Source organism: Polypterus senegalus, chromosome 2 (genome assembly GCF_016835505.1).
Source record: "Polypterus senegalus isolate Bchr_013 chromosome 2, ASM1683550v1, whole genome shotgun sequence".
NCBI classification, from domain to species: Eukaryota; Metazoa; Chordata; class Cladistia; order Polypteriformes; family Polypteridae; genus Polypterus; species Polypterus senegalus.
This window is the reverse complement of record NC_053155.1, coordinates 190,500,889-190,520,770: the sequence shown is the minus strand read 5'-3', so window position 1 is coordinate 190,520,770 and position 19,882 is coordinate 190,500,889. Positions and strand designations below refer to the sequence as shown.

Below are 19,882 nucleotides of genomic sequence, written 5' to 3'. Positions count from 1 at the left end.
TATATTGCAATTGAAGTTGTTTTGTAGAGAAATGTGTAAATCCACCCTTGTGAAGATGAGGATTTTCAGTTTAGGAATAGGATAACCTCTAAATTCACCCACTTTGTTATTTTCATGTTTTAAATCCATCAATAATTCATTTTTTAAACACTCAGCATGGCAAGCTCTTTAGTTAACTGGCTGTCAGTTAGTTCTCTGCTGTTTTACAATTTTATATTTTTAATTACAATTTTTATATACAGAGCAACACCATTCACCCTAAAACATTGCTTTAACACCAACTGCCTGCTTTTGTCGCAGGATGTTTGAACAGTGTAAACTTGTACACATTTTTACATTTTTATTTAGATATTATTAAATTAATTTTAGAAGAAGATTACTTCAGCCCTAATTGAAATCACTGTGATTTTTTAAAATTTGTTACTCTGTGTTTCTAACATACATAACAGTGCCACTTATCCAGGAGATAATTATAAATGGGAACTAAATTATATTTCTATTTAAATAACAGCTATAAACAAACAAACAATAAAATAATCAAGTCAGTTAACATCTCCTTGAACCGTTGTACGGAATAATTTAAGTCTTCCTGGAGTGACAAGATTCTGTGATACTTTATTTTGCTAGAAGATACAGAACAATGGCTGAAAAGACTTGACACATCAAGAGTAAATTAAAAGTTAAAACTGCTTATATTCAGGCTTTACTAAAACGTTACCATTTCTCAGTTACAACAAATGGAGGTCCATCTATCGTATGTTTTTTTTTTTAATTCATTGTTTTAATGTACCCGGTTTTATGTCTAAGAGAGAGATGCTGACAGCTGGTAAGTGCAACACCCTAAAAACCTTTTTTATTGTCTTCTTTTCTTTTTACACTTCTCAGACCAAAGCAATCAAGCTCATCTCACAAAAAGCAGACCTACAATAATGGAACCGAATAATTCAATAATAACACAGTGCACATATATAACACCCGTTTCGGAGGTTTGAGGTGTTCACTTTGTTTCCAGACTACAGTCTCTCGAATGTGACGTTAGATTGCTTAGCGCTACCCTCCCACCGCTAGGCGGCGGCGCTCAGCGCCTTGTCTTCCCTCTGTTTCTACGTCACCGGCCCATGTTCTCTTGCTTTCTCTCTTTCACTTTTGTTCTTTGATTTTTGTTGACAGGCAGTTCTCCAAGTGACAGCTAAACAGGAAGAGAGAAGCAAGGGCCAGGCAAGGGAAAGAAGAGGCGGTGAGCAGGGAGTGCTGGTTTGATTTGATTTGATTTAGTTTGGTTTGTTATTTCACCTGTTCCCTCACCATGGAAGATTATCACTCTAGCGAGGAGGTAGGTATGCTGCCTTAGGTGGATTAATGTAAGGTTAACAAAAGTGAAACGAGCATTGCATTGGCGAAAAGAGAAAGCGACGGGATAGTAATCCTACCCGACTGGGCTGGGCTGGGCTGGGATGGGCTGGGATGGATTGGATTCCCTTACTCTGACAAGTATTTAATTCAAATTGGAGAACAGACCATCATCAGCTGTACTATGTATAATGCTCTGAATCCACTGCCGCATGGGTGTGTCCGAACCAGTGGATGCTACAAAATAGATTCAATATGTTCCATTCATTTCCTATTAAAAAAAAAAAAAACTTAAAAAAAGTTATTGCTTTTACTAATTAAATAAGTAGATTTTAATTGTCATATAAGCTTATAGTTAATGGATTAACGGGCAAAGCTATTTGTAGAGTACATCATTAGAGGTCTTGTACTGTAAAAAATAAAACACAAACAAAATGCAGAAATTATCAGGCGAATGGTTACTGTTGCACTCATCTAACGTTATACAACCAATTAACATTGCAACAATGCCATCTTCATTATAATTATTATATGAAGAGAAACAGCAATTTTTAAGAAATATATTGTGCTGTGCCAGACGAGGAATTTTGTTGTTAAAATTTAATAGCGTATTGGTTTCTAGAAATTTTGTAATCTTTACAATACTTACTAATATTCTGGCACGGTTTTTGTCTGTAAATCTTCATTTTGTCTCTTTCATATAATATATATAACTGTTTTTGTGTGTATATTTATGTATATTTTAAGATAAGTGACTCGTTTTCTCTCTTTGTAGATCGCAAACCGTATAACAGACCTTCACTTCCATATATTTACAAATACTGTATTTATATATTTTATATATACTACAGATCAAAGGTTTTAGAGCACCTCAGTTTTAATGGAAATGTACTCAGTTTAATGTCTTAATATTTAATTAAATCAAGGCATAGAACAAACAATTGCAAATAAAAAAAAGTCAAGGAATCATTAAGTGTACACAATTTTATTCACATTCTTGATTCATCAAAGTGGCCACGTTTTACTGATGTAACAGCCAAACTGTCACACTTTTGGCTTCACACTTTCACCTGCATGTTTGGCAGTTGGTGTCATACAATGAGGAACCATCCTTTCAACAAATCGAGAGTGTAAGAACACCCTGTATAGTGAATCAAAGATTTAAAATTTTTATTAATCAGTCCATAAGACTTTCTTCCATTCTGCGGTAGTCCACAGATGGTATTTCAAGGTCATGTTTTGTCTTTTAAAGAACGGCTTTCTTACTGCCACTCACCCTGTCAAACGTGCAGCTCAAAGTCTCGCAACAGAAATTGAGACCACTGTTAAGCTGTACTTGAAGCTGTAGTGCTGTGAAGTGCCTTTCATGCAAGCTGGTGACCCTCAGAAACTTGTCTTCTGATTGAGTTGTGACTTTGGGTCTACCAGATCTCTTCCTGTCAGAGTTTCTTCCAGTTTCCAGTTGCTTTTGAATTGTCTAGGGCACTATACTCACTGACCCTTTTTTTTAAATGAAAGGCCTACACTTTAAAGAGTAATAATGCCCTGTCTTATTTCATTTGTTTACTTGCCATTATTACTGAAGTTTACAACTATCTATAGTGTAATATTGTCCAAGTAGTATTTCACAGGGTGTAGTAACACAGTCTGTTATAAATCTACTTTAAGACAGTCATCTGTAGGTTGTAACCTATTAGTGTTTCCCTGAAGAAGGCCCTTTTGTAATATTCTGAAATTTCCTTTGTTTCATTTTTTTCTAAACTAAACTGTAAATTTAAACCTCTGGCTGTTTACTGCTTACCGCATCACCATTTTGGGTCCTTCACTGCATTTCAACTGATTATAGAGTATATATAGAGTATATTCTTTGTTCATCTGGCCATCACTGTATATCTGTGTCTTTACATGTATAATACAGTATCAAACCTGCTTAATTCAGTTCATAGTTGTGGGGTTCCAGAGAATTTCACAGAAATATTACGCACAAAGCAATCCACCTTAGGCTACATCCATGATACTATGGTTTCATTTGAAAATTGTGTTTTTAAGCAAGAATTATCTCTGTCCACACTAGCATTTTCACATTGTTTTCGAAAGTATTCTCATCCATATTGAAACAACTGAAAGTACATATAACTTAATCATTCTGTTACACTTGGCATGCACACAGCATGGATGTGTTAATACCAGGCATACGTTGTGCAATTTTGGAATGATTTTCAAGTCCGATTTGCAGTTGCTTACTGATTTTCTGAATGGGCTCAGATGTTAACTTCACTGTTGTTTCATGTTCCTAAAAATCTTACAAAACACAATTTAAGTGCCTACAGATAAGCAACATTGGAAGTGCCATTAAAATCAACTCTATTATGCCATTTATTTGGGAATACGTTTGTCTTCTGTGAAGGGTGACCAATCAGGGAATAAGACATTGTAATAAGCGGGCTCCAATCATGTAAGAGCCACATTATAAGCATGAACCACCAGTTTGATGAAGTATGCATTTTCATATATGTTCATTTTTGCTTGTTGCTGCACTGGCTTTTTCAAAAGTCTCTGGCTGAGGAGAATGTGTTAAAATTATTTGTTCTGTCGGTTGAAGATGCTGGGGTAGTGTGAGCGAAACGCAAAAATAGAGACAAATGTCTGCATTTTTAATCAAAAATATAATAGTATGGATGGGGCCTTAGACTTTAACCCATTTCATAGCAAGCCACACTCACACACCTGATCATCAGCAATGTGGAGCCATTGAATCTACCGTGTATATTTGGTATGTGTGAGGAAGCCAGAGTACCCTCAGAAAACCTCACAGAGACCTAGGGCAAATGTAGAGACTCTGAAAGTGAGGAAGTGGGTGGATGTGAAGTTGATTTCAGTCTTCTAGAGATGTAAGACTGCAAAATGTAAGACCACACTGCAGTTTGCAAAAAATTTACCAAAAATTAGCAAAAATGCTAATTTGTTCCCCTTATTACTTCACCAAGCACTTCTTTAATGACTTCATAATGTTAATGTGGTTAAAGTAATGTTTTTATCAATCATAGTTATTTACCATTATTGAGCAGTTTTTATCAGTCACACTTTTGCCATGTTTAAAAATTTACACCTCCTTACTGTATACACCTGCTTCACTGTGTGCTAACATTCTTCTTTGAATTTCATCACAATAAAGTAATGAAAATAAAGTCAGTCATTTGGAATCTATCTATCTATCTATCTATCTATCTATCTATCTATCTATCTATCTATCTATCTATCTATCTATCTATCTATCTATCTATCTATCTATCTATCTATCTATCTATCTATCATCCAAAAATCCTGGAAGGTTTTTAAGAATATGTACATTTGGTTGTCCCACAAATGATGGAATTGTGCAATGTAGGGTTATAGACCAATGATAATGTATTAACTTGTTGTTTCTTCATTTTCAAGGTGTCCTTTAATCCAGATGAAGCCAGTAACTATGTTAAAGAGGTACATCTTTCAGATTTTCTCTATTTGTATGATTTCTGTACAGTACAGTATGCTGTTTTTGTAATGCTCTCTTTTTCATCTCCCATGTTAAAAAACATAGTGTGAAGATAACTTCATTTTACACCTTCAGATTTACTGATTAATTTTCTGCATCACTTATTAAGGGAAACTTTATTAAAAAGTAAATGCTGTGTCTAAGAAAGGCACTCTTTGCAAGTGATGCTGCGTCTTCATAGAAAGCAGAAAAAGTAAATTGTGCTAGTTGAGCTTTGTTACATAGTCTTCAGTGAAGTTTACAAATTAAAGAGACTGAAACAGGTGATAACACTAGTCACCCCCAACTGTTTGATAAACATGGCAGTCCTTATTTGCAAACAGTGTCATAAGGCTTTTCTTGCCAAAGGATGCAACATGTTAAATCAGAGTTCAGAACATGATAGGTGTGAGATTATATTTAAAGTAAAATAAGAAAAGTTCAGGCTAATGTATTCTGCCTGTTTTCTTGAAACACTTACAGTATGTTGAAATATTTCAGATACTACTTGGAAACATATTTAAAGCAACTGAAATGCACCACTATTCTATTAATACAGTCAGTGTTAAGTTTCGTAAGTATTTTTTTGATGGAAAAGCATTAATTTTGCATTTTATTTTGTGAAATTCGCAAGTTAGCTGTTACTTGCCTCAGTATTGTTTTAATATTGGTACTGAGCTGTGAAAGTTGGTTTCAGTTCCAAAGTCAATATTACTGTACTGTAGATGACTTGGTATTTTAGCACATCTCACAAGGGTAGCATTTCAGATTCGGGAATAGGTGGTGGTCACATGGAGTTGGATCTTGAGAAAACATGGGTGTGTTATGTCTTTGAATTCTCCTTCTGGCAGAACTTCCTTTGCAAGTGTACAGTGAGATTGGAGGCAGTGATGTGAAGCAGAAGAGGGACTATTAACAGATTTCCTCTCTACTTCTCTTCCTAATGGACTGCTGCAAACGGCAAATTCAAACCAGTGTAATATTTATTGATTATGTTGGCCTTTTGTGGCCAATGCTTCCATTTTTTTAAATGTTCTTGACTCACAGTGATGTATTCTAGTTTCATCATCAAAGTTTTTCCCAGTCATGATTCATTAGTTTGAGATTCATGAACATTCTAGGCACCCGTCTTTTATAGACCTTTTGCATGTTTCACTCTACATGAAGAAAGGATTCAACTAACTTGTAACTAATTCCAATAGTGTCTGCTGTCTCTTGCACCATTACCGTATTCTGCATTAGTTTGCACCACAGTGGCAAAAGCTTTCTTCTGTTCTTGTTGAAGGCTAACCAGACCTTTGGTCATCTTCAAAAGACTTCTACAGCCTATCTCTTTACTGCGGCTTTGAAAGGGGGCTGGTCCGGGTATTGACTAGTCAAGACTATGTCATCAAAGGTGTATTGATCTTTGGTTTTAGAAATTTAACCTCTTTCAGGTTTGAATTCTATTCTTTATGGTCACCCTTTATGAAGCCTGTAAAAATAATTTTATGTAATTTTCTTAGTTTATTGCCCTTATTCCTTTTCAAAGGCTTTGGTTTGCAATAAATAGACAGCATGTGTGGCTGCAGAAAAGAGGAGCCTAACTTACAAAAGAGAAGGCACTCAAAGTGCTGCAGCCTTACTAACATGCTGGCACCCTGCCATATGTAATTGTCATGTCAGTGTGATATGTTGCAGAGACATTCAGTTGCAAAACGAACAAAACTGCTTATTCCCATAGTAGTCTGAAGTTGCTTGACAGGTGAGAATAAACCAGAATGAGTGCAGGTTAATGGGGTCCTTGGTTCAGTAAGAGATGAATAGCTGCACTTGAGTGGCTGTGTTTGTAAAGAACTAACCAGACTATATTAGCATGTATACAGATTACCAGTGCAAACAAAGCCAAAATAGCTGCTCTTGTTTTATGGTACCTTACCACTTGCCCAAGCATTATTTGTCACTTTTAAAGATGATAGTAAAAAAAATATGTGATGGAAAAAATCTGAAAACTTTTAAAATGCAGACATTTAACAGAAGTATAAAATTAAGAACTGGATTAACAAGCATTTTAGTGCTTTCTCCTCAAATTCCCATCCTTCACCCACTGTTATTTTTTGTGATTGTGAGTGCACTTTTTTTATCATGCCTTTTGAAATCCTTGTATCTTCATCTTTTGTTCCAATTGGTTGCATCCTTTTTACATTTATCATGGTACCTTTGTTTTAATCTGGCATTCTGCTCATTTCTTCACATCTTCTCATGAGGGCGGTTAGAACAAATTTCACTAGATGGATATCATTAGAATGTACAAAAAGTCTTACTCAAAGGCCAAAACTAACAACTGCAGGCATGAGAGTTTGTTTTACTTCATAATGTTGCTTTGGGGGCACTATATAGCATGTATAAAATTTGCATCATATTTCTTTAAGGAAGTCTTAATTTATTTTAAAAAATCTCACAACACACCTGGCACGCTGGTTGAAAATGGCTGAAATAGAGTAGTGCTTCATAGTGTAGAAGTTTTCCTTCTGCAGTTGTTTGGTATTGTAACTGTGGTGCCAGACTGAACTGAATTTTTTAAACAACAAGAAAATGACAGGTGGTTTCCTTTCAAATCAGCAACAGTGAGAAAATTTATTTTCCTTTTGGCTCATTTTATTTGCCTTAGCCAACACACACTGTCCGAAATGATTCTAGGCATCTCTTCCTATGTGACAGGGGCATTGCTTAAATTATAATTTACTGCTCTGTTGATATAAAGGGCATTGCCCAAAACATAATTTAGGTTAGTAATTTAAAATTAACAGCTCAGATTAGTTTAGTCCCGTGCTGCTATTATTAAGGTGTTGTACTGCTGACTCTGTGAAACTTCTACCTGCTGATCTTTTTATCTTTTGACTGCTAGTTTTCTTCTAGCCTTTGCGCTTACCGTAATACTAAGATTCTTATGTTCTATTTCCAAAACTTTGCTCAGTAGTATTTGTTGCTTTTCTTCTTTCATTGAAAAGCATTTTATATACTAATTTTGGATAAACACTTCTACTAAATTAACAATAGTAAAGAGGCAGTCAGTGATGACTAAAGTATAACTTTTAGAACATTCAGTAGGTTTATTGTGAAACATATAAAGACTCACTGTGCATCAATTCATAGAATAGAGAGATAGACACACTGTATTTAACCAGATATTTTATCTAAGAAATGCTTGTACTTTGTTTTATATTTTCAGTGTATTGAAAGCATCATTGGTGGAATGGATTACAATCAAAACAAAGTAAACCAATGGACAGCCAGCATTGTTGAACATTCCTTGACACAGCTTGTGAAGCAGGGGAAACCATTTAAATATATTGGTAAGTGATTAATTGTAAATGAGAAAAAACTTCATTAAAAACATAAAAAAGGTAACATTTTAGTTTAGGTACTGCAAAAATGCACCTATTACTCATTTACTCTTATAAGCCCTTAACAAACACTTCATTGGGTCTTCATAGCATTTACAAAGCATCAATAAAGTGTTTATTCATTTCTGCAATGTGTCCTAATAACAAAACTTCACTTTTCGCGCACTTTGGTTTCTTACAAAACCTTATGCTGTGTGACAAACATCGACAAATAATAACCACAATACAATCTTAAAAAAAGACTTTTGTTGACTAAGCACAATTTCAAATTCATCCTTATCTTTTCTTTTTCCAATTAGAAGAGTAAGTGTCTGCATTTTAAACAAGCACAGTGTTCATATAATTTAAAAGACAAAATAAAGAGCTGAATTCCTTAAAGTAGCTTTTCTTGCCATTTATCTATTTGCACAAGATGATTTTTCTGATGACTTTTTTTCTATGTATTACTCCACGTCCTTTAACGTAAAGGGTGATATACCAATCACCTCTCATTCACTGATAAAACAAGCCTCCATTAGCTGTTGTTTGTTTACACTGCAGGAGGTTTACTGCAAAAGAAAAAAATGGACTTGAGCTGGCTCAACAATCGTATTACCTGGTCTAAAGGAGCACAGCAACGTAAAGCTTAGAAAAGCAGGGGCTTAAAATATCGGTTTTGGTGGTAAGCCTTTTTAACTGATCACATATCGAGTCTTTTTTTTTTTTTTAGTTAAAATTGGACTATTCTGATTGGCGGTCGATCGATCAGAGCATCCCTACTATCAAGCCAATATATCAGTCTCTAATTGAAATAGTTTAAGCTAATGATAATAATGATATAATTTTAATTGATTACTACATTAGTTTTACTGATTTAAAATAGATTAGAATAGTTAAACTTTTTTAATCCCAAGGGGAAATTCAGATGTGTATAACAGCAGAAACATAAAAATAAGAATATAGACTCAGAGGACAGATAATACAACCAATCAATCATTGAATGAGTAGCTAAATAAAGAAACCTAAACTTAACAAGTACATCGGGTACAGACATTGCATTTCCTTATAGCAGTGTGCAGAAAAGCCCCCCAAATGTGCTTCTCAGCACAATATAGTCATCTATGAAACTTACCCTTTTTGTTGAGGGTTAATGATTAGTAGTTCACCTGCCTAGTAACTTTTAAATTATTTATTTTTTGGGGGTAAAAGAAAAGAGCTTAACAAGGTTTGTGCATAGACCTCCATGACCTGTAAATCTGCCACTGCAGCCATGCATTATTGTGATTGAAATAGTGTCCAGTAGCCTGAAATAACACGCTACAATAACAGGTGGTACTGTTTTAAAAAGGATGCTACCCATCAGTTTGTAGTGCATAAATAACATGAATTTAGCAAATGCATCAACTATGTTTTCTTAAAAGCGACTTTATTTGGGCAGAGCATATAACCAGCAGCCAACGTATAGTGTATTTGTCTACACGTATTTCAAGTAGAAATTGACAAAATATACAGGGCCTATAGACATGTATTTTAGATATGCAATAGATAATGGCACATTCTGGTTGAGAAACTTTTTGCTCTAAATGTCTTTATATGTTTTTCTTAATCATTACTTTCATGTATTTGAGGGAGAGTGTATGCTTCTGTATGCTTTTGCATTGCTGACTCTTCTTGCCTAATGTGAACAAAAATTAAAGGCCTTTTGCTATTAACTTTCTCCCATCTTATCCATGTCCTCTGCTTGCCATCCTGCTGTTTTGAACTTTCTCAATTGCTGCTCAAACTTCTCTTAAATAAGGTGGCACCCTCTTGCCTTTGCCCTCCTGTACTGTGGCATAGAGTGGCTGCCTTACTCTGCTCTTCCCATTGGCACTGCTCCAACCACTTCTATGTGACTTAGTCTTAACTCTACTATCTGCATTTCCCTTTCTGTTCATGTTCTGGCTGTACTGATTTTAATGCCTGCTTTGGGGTCTTAGGAGTTGCTATCCTGCAGTGTTTGTCTTGTGTGGGAGGCCTTACATTTTCTGTGACACTAATAAATTATACGATTTATATTAATTGCAATTCAATTATGTAAAATCCTCGTAGGTATAGTGAAATTTCATTATAATATTATAATGTATTATGGTAAATGAGTATTCAAATGATTACATTTTTCAGGTGATGATATGGAAATTGAAGAATAGCAAACTCTATATTTTATATTCCTAAAGAAGAATGATTAAGAGTACTCCAGACAATATATTATCATCCAGTTGACTCTCAGAACTGGCCAACTCTATATAACTTTAAAAGCAACAGGAGTGTGGTGGTGCTCAAACATAAAGAATGCTGGCAGTCACCTCCCATTTGCCCTCTGGTGGTCTCTCCGAATGTCAACTGGATGATAACATATCTACAAGACTGCAAGATCACCCCCACCCTATGCAGAAGGGGTGGGTTAGGGTTGATTTTACCCTACAGTATTTTTAGTCGACCAACGAAAAACATGTGTACTAAGTTTCATGAAAATCACTCCAGCCGTTCAGAAGTGATGCTGGAACATACATACAAAAACACACGCAGATACATTAACTTTTGTATATATAGATTGTCAATCTTGGGTCATTGAGTTGCACGAGAGACAGGAAGGTGAGTCCGGGTTTCCAAGGAAACTCTAGGTAGTTTACTGTACAGAAAATGCAGCTACATTACAGTCTGAAGACTTCATTCAAAATAGAAGTTTTTATGTTAATTCAGTACTCAAGCACACAAGATAGAAGCCGCAACACGTGGACAATCATCCTGCTTTAGCTCCCATCTTCAGATTAGAAGAACACCAGTGTCTTGGAATCACCACTGTAGCAGACCAGAAAAGTACCAGGAAGAGCAGGTTAAGCCCGGTGTTAAATGTTCTAAATATTGTGCAACAAACATTTTGCACAGTAAGCCTGTTCCGGCAGAGGACAAACAATTGCTGTTTACCAGACGCGTCAGAGCAGTTACAGAGCTGTCCTTGCGCCATTGCCAATAGAGATGACGAATCACTGGTGACCCCAGTCACAATAGTATACATATTTTCCTCATATTCGTTATAACGTAATATATTTATGGCCCCGTGAATTTTGTTACAATGGGATTCCACCTGTATACTACAATACTAGATTGATAGGAAAGTGCAGGGTTAGAACAGCAGGCACAAATATGCATATTACAAAAATTATAATAATATTAAATATGCTAACAAGGTACACAAACAGTTTAACAAAAATTACAGTCGTATGAAAAAGTTTGGGAACCCATCTTCATTTTTTGGTTTTTGGTTTATCATTGGCTGAGCTTTCAAAGTAACAACTTCTTTTAATATATGACATGCCTTATGGAAACAGTAGTATTTCAGCAGTGACATTAAGTTTATTGGATTAACAGAAAATATGCAATATGTATCATAACAAAATTAGACAGGTGCATAAATTTGGGCACCCCAACAGAGATTTTACATCAATACTTAGTTGAGCCTCCTTTTGCAAATATAACAGCCTCTAGACGCCTCCTGTGGCCTTTAATGAATGTCTGGTTTCTTAATAGAGATATTTTTGACCATTCTTCTATACAAAATCTCTCCAGTTCAGTTAAATTTGATGGCTGCCGCGCATGGACAGCCTGCTTCAAATCATCCCATAGATTTTCGATGATATTCAAGTCGGGACTGTGACGGCCATTCCAGAACATTGTACTTCTCCCTCTGCATGAATGCCTTTGTAGATTTTGAACTGTGTTTTGGGTCATTGTCTTGTTGGAATATCCAACCCTTGCATAACTTCAAATTTGTGACTGATGCTTGAACATTATCCTGAAGAATTTGTTGATATTGGGTTGAATTCATCCGACCCTCGACTTTAACAAGGGCCTGCCAGACCTGGGTTTAACAGCATCTGTGCCTGTGGCCTTCCATTTCCTGATCACATTCCTTACAGTTGAAACTGACAGTTTAAACCTCTGAGATAGCTTTTTGCTGCCTTCCCCTAAACCATGATATTGCACAATCTATGTTTTCAGATCTTTTGAGAGTTGCTTTGAGGATTCCATGCTGTCACTCTTAAGAGGAAAGTCAAAGGAAAGCACACCTTGCAATTGACCACCTTAAATACCTTTTCTCATGATTGGACACACCTGTCTATGAAGTTCAAGGCTAAACAAGCTAATCCAACCAATTTGGTGTTGCAAGTAATCAGAATTGAGCAGTTACATGCATTCAAATCAGCAAAATTACAAGGGTACCCAAATTTGTGCATAGCCAGTTGTTCACATTTGATTTAATTTAATAAAACTAAATACTGCTTCACTAAAAACCTTTGTTTGGAAAACACCCCAGTTCTCAGATGTTCTTAGGAAATGAAAGATACCACTGTTATCTTTTTTGTTAAAAGTAGAGTAAATTATTATGCAGGCTGAGAGGGGTTCCCAAACTATTTCATATGACTATATGTATTAGTAAATTAACACAGTGTAGATAATTCCTAAGTGTACAGTACAGGATGTCAGTCACTGGCATAGTATACTGCATATAGCATCATTGTCTTTTAAGATGTCTGCTAGACCAACTCAGTAACATTCACAAAATAGGCAGCAATAACAACTCAGCTGAGGGGTGACTCATTATAGAGACTGATGGCAGAGGTTAGAAATGACCTTACATAGCACTCCTTGGAACAGCACAGTTGTCTCAGTCTGTTACTAAATGTGGTCCTCTTTTTAGCCAAAATGTGATACAGGGGATGAGAGTCATTTTCTAGAAAAGCAGTAAGCAGCTTCCCGAGTGACCTCTGTTCTGCCACTCCTACAGGAAGTCCTGCCTGACTCTCAAGATTGAACTAAACTTTTAAGTTTGTTTAGTCTGTTGGCATCACCTGCACTAACGCCATTTCCCCAATACACTACTTCATAGAAAAAAACACTGGCCAGTACAGACTGGTGAAAAACATGTAAGAGTAGCCTGCATACACTAAATGACCTCTACCTCCTTTGGAATCAGAGATCCCTTTTATCTTTTGTGTATATAGCATATTTGTGGTACTCCTTTGAAGTCTGTTGTTTAGATACATCCTGAGGTGTTTCTGTCCTCACCACCTCCACATCTTCATTATAACTGAAAACCTGGGGACAGAGTGCGCTTGACTCTCCTGAAGTCTGTGATTATCTCCTCTTTCTTATTGATGTTGAGTTATTCACTTTTCACTATTCAACAAAGTCCTTTGCTAGTGTCCTGTATTCATTCTTTTGCACAATACTGATTCACAGAACTATAGCTGTATGATCAGAAATTTTCTGCAGGTGACAAAATTCAGTGTTGTATCTAAAGTCTGAGGTGTACTGGGTAAACAGACAAGGAGCATGTACAGTTCCCTTTGGAACCCCAGTGCTATTCATGACCATGTTGGATACATACAGTGGTGTGAAAAACTGTTTGCCCCCTTCCTGATTTCTTATTGTTTTGCATGTTTGTCACACAAAATGTTTCTGATCATCAAACACATTTAACCATTAGTCAAATATAACACAAGTAAACACGAAATGCAGTTTTTAAATGATGGTTTTTATTATTTAGGGAGAAACAAAATCCAAACCTACATGGCCCTACATGGAACCTAACTGTGGTGTATCACACCTGAGTTCAATTTCCGTAGCCACCCCCAGGCCTGATTACTGACACACCTGTTTCAATCAAGAAATCACTTAAATAGGAGCTGCCTGACACAGAGAAGTAGACCAAAAGCACCTCAAAAGCTAGACATCATGCCAAGATCCAAAGAAATTCAGGAACAAATGAGAACAGAAGTAATTGAGATCTATCAGTCTGGTAAAGGTTATAAAGCCATTTCTAAAGCTTTGGGACTCCAGCGAACTACAGTGAGAGCCATTATCCACAAATGGCAAAAACATGGAACAGTGGTGAACCTTCCCAGGAGTGGCAGGCCGACCAAAATTACCCCAAGAGTGCAGAGACGACTCATCCGAGAGGTCACAAAAGACCCCAGGACAACGTCTAAAGAACTGCAGGCCTCACTTGCCTCAATTAAGGTCAGTGTTCACGACTCCACCATAAGAAAGAGACTGGGCAAAACGGCCTGCATGGCAGATTTCAAAGACGCAAACCACTGTTAAGCAAAAAGAACATTAGTGCTCGTCTCAATTTTGCTAAGAAACATCTCAATGATTGCCAAGACTTTTGGGAAAATACCTTGTGGACTGATGAGACAAAAGTTGAACTTTTTGGAAGGCAAATGTCTTGTTACATCTGGCGTAAAAGGAACACAGCATTTCAGAAAAAGAACATCATACCAACAGTAAAATATGGTGGTGGTAGTGTGATGGTCTGGGGTTGTTTTGCTGCTTCAGGACCTGGAAGGCTTGCTGTGATAGATGGAACCATGAATTCTACTGTCTACCAAAAAATCCTGAAGGAGAATGTCCGGCCATCTGTTCGTCAACTGAAGCTGAAGTGATCTTGGGTGCTGCAACAGGACAATGACCCAAAACACACCAGCAAATCCACCTCTGAATGGCTGAAGAAAAACAAAATGAAGACTTTGGAGTGGCCTAGTCAAAGTCTTGACCTGAATCCAATTGAGATGCTATGGCATGACCTTAAAAAGGCAGTTCATGCTAGAAAACCCTCAAATCAAGCTGAATTACAACAATTCTGCAAAGATGAGTGGGCCAAAATTCCTCCAGAGCGCTGTAAAGACTCATTGCAAGTTATCGCAAACGCTTGATTGCAGTTATTGCTGCTAAGGGTGGCCCAACCAGTTATTAGGTTCAGGGGCAATTACTTTTCACACAGGGCCATGTAGGTTTGGATTTTTTCTCCTAAATAATAAAAACCATCATTTAAAAACTGCATTTTGTGTTTACTTGTGGTATATTTGACTAATGGTTAAATGTGTTTGATGATCAGAAACATTTTGTGTGACAAACATGTAAAAGAATAAGAAATCAGGAAGGGGGCAAATAGTTTTTCACACCACTGTAGCTCTTAAGCTGTACAAACTGTAGTCTACTAGTTAAGTAGTTCATTGTCCAAGACACAGCAGTAGCATCCAGTTTGGTCTTGTGATATTATCGAGGGGAGCACTTTCTCCATCCTTCTAGCTATGATTTTAGAGAGTATTTTAACGTTGTTATTCAGAAGTGAAATTGATCTGTATGATGCACATTGTAATAAGTCCTTATTTTGTTTTGGAAAAATGGTGATTAGTGCTTGGCGAAAGGTCTGAGGAAGAGATTGGTTATCTCTGGCTTCTGTAAATGTTGCTAATAGGAGAGGAGCTAGCTGAGCGAAGAATTTCGTGTAAAATTCTGCAGGGTAGCCATCAGGGCCTACTGCTTTCCCGCCTTGGAGTGACTTTATAGCATCTAGTAATTCTGATAACGCCAGAGGTTTCTCAAGTTCCTCCGCACTAAAAGTGTCTATTTTTGGTACAGTGGAACCCCGGGTTACGAGTTTAATCCGTTCCAGAACCGAGCTCGTAACCGGATCTGCTCGTAACCCGAACGAATTTCCATTTAAAATAATGAAAATGAGATTCATCCGTTCCAGCCCTCCCAAAAAGTCCCCAAAATATCAGAAATAATGGAAAAAAACATGTTTTTAAATAAGAAACAAACATCAAAATACTGATGTATTTACCAACTTAAAAAAATGTAACCTTACCTTGGCGGCAGACGATTGCAGTTAACGGAGAGCGGCTAAGGGAGGACTAGAGGACTGGCTGCATTTTCGGCACCTTCACATCAAAACTGTACGTACGTACATGAATTGTAAAAAAATAAAGTTTCTTAACTTTAAACTTAGCCTAACGCTTAACATTACGTACGTATGATTTTTTTTAATGCTAATCATCTGTTTTTGCCTTTTTGGCTGCACTTTCGGCACCTTTACTTATAGCAGTTTCAGTTTTAGTATAAAGATGCCTATGCAACGACGTTTGCTTTTGCCTGCTTTTTAAAAGCTTACGGAAGTGAGCCAAGCAGGTGTCATCATAATTTGCTGCAGAACGACTAGTTGTCACTTTTTCTGGATGTTTCTTTTCAATGAAACTTGTAACCTTCTCCCACATTCCCAGCACTTCTTTAATTTCACTTGTCGAAATTTCCTCTGTCTCGACCTCCTCCTCCTCACTACCGCTGATCTCTTGCAGAGCCTCTGTACGTTGCATGTCCTGCAGCTCAAGCAACTCCTGTGTTGAGAGTTCCTCCTCATGTTCCTCGACAAGCTCGTTGATATCACCCTCGTCAACCTGCAGACCTATCGACTTGCCGAGGGTTAGTCTCGGTCTCGGTCTTGATCTCGGTCTTGGTATCAAGACCAAATCCTTCAAAGTCCCTCGCTGCAACCGCATCAGGCCATAACTTCTTCCATGCAGAATTCAGTGTTCTTCTAGTCACTTCTTTCCACGCCAGGTCAATCATGCGTAGGCATTGTACGATGTTGAAATGTTCTTTCCAGAACTCTCGGAGTGTTAGCTCCGTGTTTTCTGTCACATCGAAGCATCGTTTGAACAGTTGCTTTGTGTAGAGCTTTTTGAAATTGGAAATGACCTGCTGATCCATTGGTTGCAGGATTGAAATCGTGTTGGGTGGGAGGTAGAGGACTTTTATGAATTGATATTCTTCCCGGATGTTGTCTTGGTGGGCTGGAGCATTGTCGAGGACGAGTAACGCTTGCAGAGGCAGTTTGTTTTCTTGAAGATACTTCATCACCGCAGGTCTAAAGCAGAGATTTACCCAGTCGATGAAGAACTGCGGCGTAACCCATGCCTTTGGATTGGCGCACCACATCACATGCAGTTTTTCTTTAAGAATCCTGTGATTCTTAAAGGCTCGAGGATTCTCTGAATGATAGACTAGCAGTGGCTTCACTTTAAAGTCACCGCTAGCATTTACACACAATGCAAGTGTGAGGCGGTCCTTCATCGGCTTATGTCCTGGCATCTTCGTCTCCTCTGCTGTGATGTACGTCCTACGGGGCATTTTCTTCCAAAAAGCCCCATCTTGTCGCAATTAAAAACTTGCTGGGGGATGTAACATTCTGCCTCGATGAGCCGTGTGAAACGTGTGATGAACTCGCCAGCTGCCTTCTGGTCTGCACTTGCTGCCTCGCCATGTCTTACGACAGAGTGAATTCCTGATCGCTTCTTAAATCTGTCGAACCATCCATGACTAGCCTTGAATTCTGGTTCTACTACATCCGTAGATGTGGATGGTTCTTTCTGCTTCAGGTCATTGTAAATGACGCAAGCTTTCTCGCTTATGACTGTTTCAGTAAGCATATCTCCTGCCAACTCTTTCTCTTTTATCCACAATAACAGCAGGTTTTCCATTTCTTCGTGGATAGCCGACCTTTGCTGTGTAATTACGGTCATGCCTTTTGCTACTTTTACACTCTTTATGCTCTCCTTTTGCTTTAGTATTGTGCATATCGTGGACGTACTGCGGTCGTAAATTTTGTCGAGTTCCATCAAACGCACACCTCTCTCATGCTTTTCTATAATTTCCTGCTTCAACTCGACTAACAGCATCCTTTTCTTCTTGCTGCTGTCCTTTCCACTTCCTACCTTCTTTGAAGACATGGTTAATGCCCAATATGTATGATATGGCTCTGGGTAGAAGGGGTAGAGGTTTCCGGATAAGAAAGGCAAAGCGGAAACTAGCGGTGACGTATCGGAGCTCGGCTCGTAAAACGGGCAGGCCTCTTAAACCGGACAGAAATGTTGCTCGGATCGCAGCTCGTAAACCGAATTACTCGTATACCGAGCTGCTCGTAAACCGGGGTTCCACTGTATTTGTAATGTATCCAGAAATGCTTTAGATTGTGTATTGTCTTCTTTAAACTCAGTAGTATATAAGGATTTATAGTAGTCTCTGAAAGTGTGCAGTATATTTTTGTGGTCGACGATTTTAACTCCATTCGCGTTGGTGATTACTGAGATTGCGTTGCGCACTTCTTGCTTGTGAATTTGTTGAGCTAAAAGCTTATTAGCTTTCTCTCCATGTTAATAGTAATGTTGATCCCTGAACATTTTTTGCATAGTGGTAGGGCTTATTATCCTGCTGAAAGAGGCCACTGCCATCAAGGAATATGGTTGCCATAAAATGGTGAATGTAGTCTGCAACAATCACTAGGTTGGTTTGTGTCAGTATAACATTTGCATGAATGCCAGGATCAAGGGTTTCTCAGTAGGACATTGTCCGGAGCATCACACTGCCTCCACAGGCTTGCCCTCTTCACATAGGGCATCCTGCTGCCATCTCTTCTGCAGGGTAACAACACACACACACACTTGGATATCCACATGATTTAAAAGTAAACAATATTGATCTGATGACCTTCTTCCATTACTGCATTGTCCAGTTCTGACACTTGCATGCAGTAGATATCATTCAGCAAGGGCACTGATCAGTCTGCAGCTACACAGTCCCTTAAACAGCAAGCTGCAATATACTTTGTGTTCTGATTACTTTCTCTCATGGCCAGCATTACATTTCCCAGAAATTTATGCTGGAGCAGCTCTTTTTTGAGATCAGACCAGAGAATCTAGCCTTTGATCCCCATGCACATCAATGAGGGTCAGCCCATTTCAAATCAACCGATTCTCCAGAAATCCTATGCACTTTGGTCTCACAAAATTGTGAAAAAAAACACTAGGTGTACCCATGTTATCCAGGAGACACCCTGTAGAATTATTTTGATGTAAGATCAGTACTTTCCAAGATTTTATTTGGGAGGGGGGTGTCAAATTTGACACAACTTTATGTTTTCATCAGTCTCACAAGACCATATCTCAAGAACTAAAACAGGCTCAAATTTTGCATACTAGTACTTTTATAGATAGTACATAATAAAATCAAAATGTTTGGTCCAGATGATAATTTTGTATCTTTGGCTTTGCCATGATTAGGCCTTCATAAAGCATACTTCTAACTGATACAGCCTGCTGAAATTTTTTCCATGTTTAGATACCTACACAAAAGATTAACAAACAAGAAACTTCATAAGATTTGACCAGAAAACCTCTCAAATGTGAAAAAATAATTTTGGTTCTAATTTTTAGACCAGCTTAGTGTACTGTGGGGATGTCCAGACATTTTTAAAATTATTTTTTCCTGTATCCCTTGTTTCTCAAAAAACAAGTCTCAAGTTTCTTATATGAAACTTTAATTTTTATTTTCCATTCTAAACATGGGTTTGTCAGTAATGGTAATCATCAAGTTCTTCATAACTAACTTAGGATTTTTGGAAAAGTAAATCACCAAAGGCACATTAAGCACTACAAATGAAGAACGCCTGATTGATTTATCATTAAATACAACACTAGTTATTAATTACTGTAAATGTTAACTTGTTGGTATTGCAGCAACAGGATTGTGACCCATTTCATTTCTGTTTCAATCGAAGTGCACAGTGTAGATCATCTTTGTATTTGAGATCAAGATGGTACTGCCTCACTGACCTTTGTTGGTGCAGTAAACAGTGCATTGACACACTGTAATGGCACACAACAAATATTGTCTCTAGGTAGCCAATGACAGGTAGACAGTGCAGGATAGTTTGGATGGATGAAGCATATCAAGATTTCTGATTCCGCTTTACTCTTCTCACAAATCACAC

The 19,882-nt window shown here is 37.5% G+C and overlaps 1 protein-coding gene across 1 annotated transcript in view; it reads left to right on the top strand.

Moving 5' to 3' along the window:
• Window positions 1-1,160: 1,160 nt before the first annotated feature.
• The window catches only part of dynlt3 (dynein light chain Tctex-type 3), a 39,384-nt gene continuing 20,662 nt past the window's right edge, over window positions 1,161-19,882 (top strand). Inside the window, exons 1-3 of the mRNA XM_039745071.1 lie at window positions 1,161-1,333; window positions 4,789-4,830; window positions 8,076-8,199. Of these exons, the coding sequence (XP_039601005.1) occupies window positions 1,307-1,333; window positions 4,789-4,830; window positions 8,076-8,199 (193 nt within the window). The 5' untranslated portion in view covers window positions 1,161-1,306. The remainder of the gene's footprint in view (window positions 1,334-4,788; window positions 4,831-8,075; window positions 8,200-19,882) is intronic.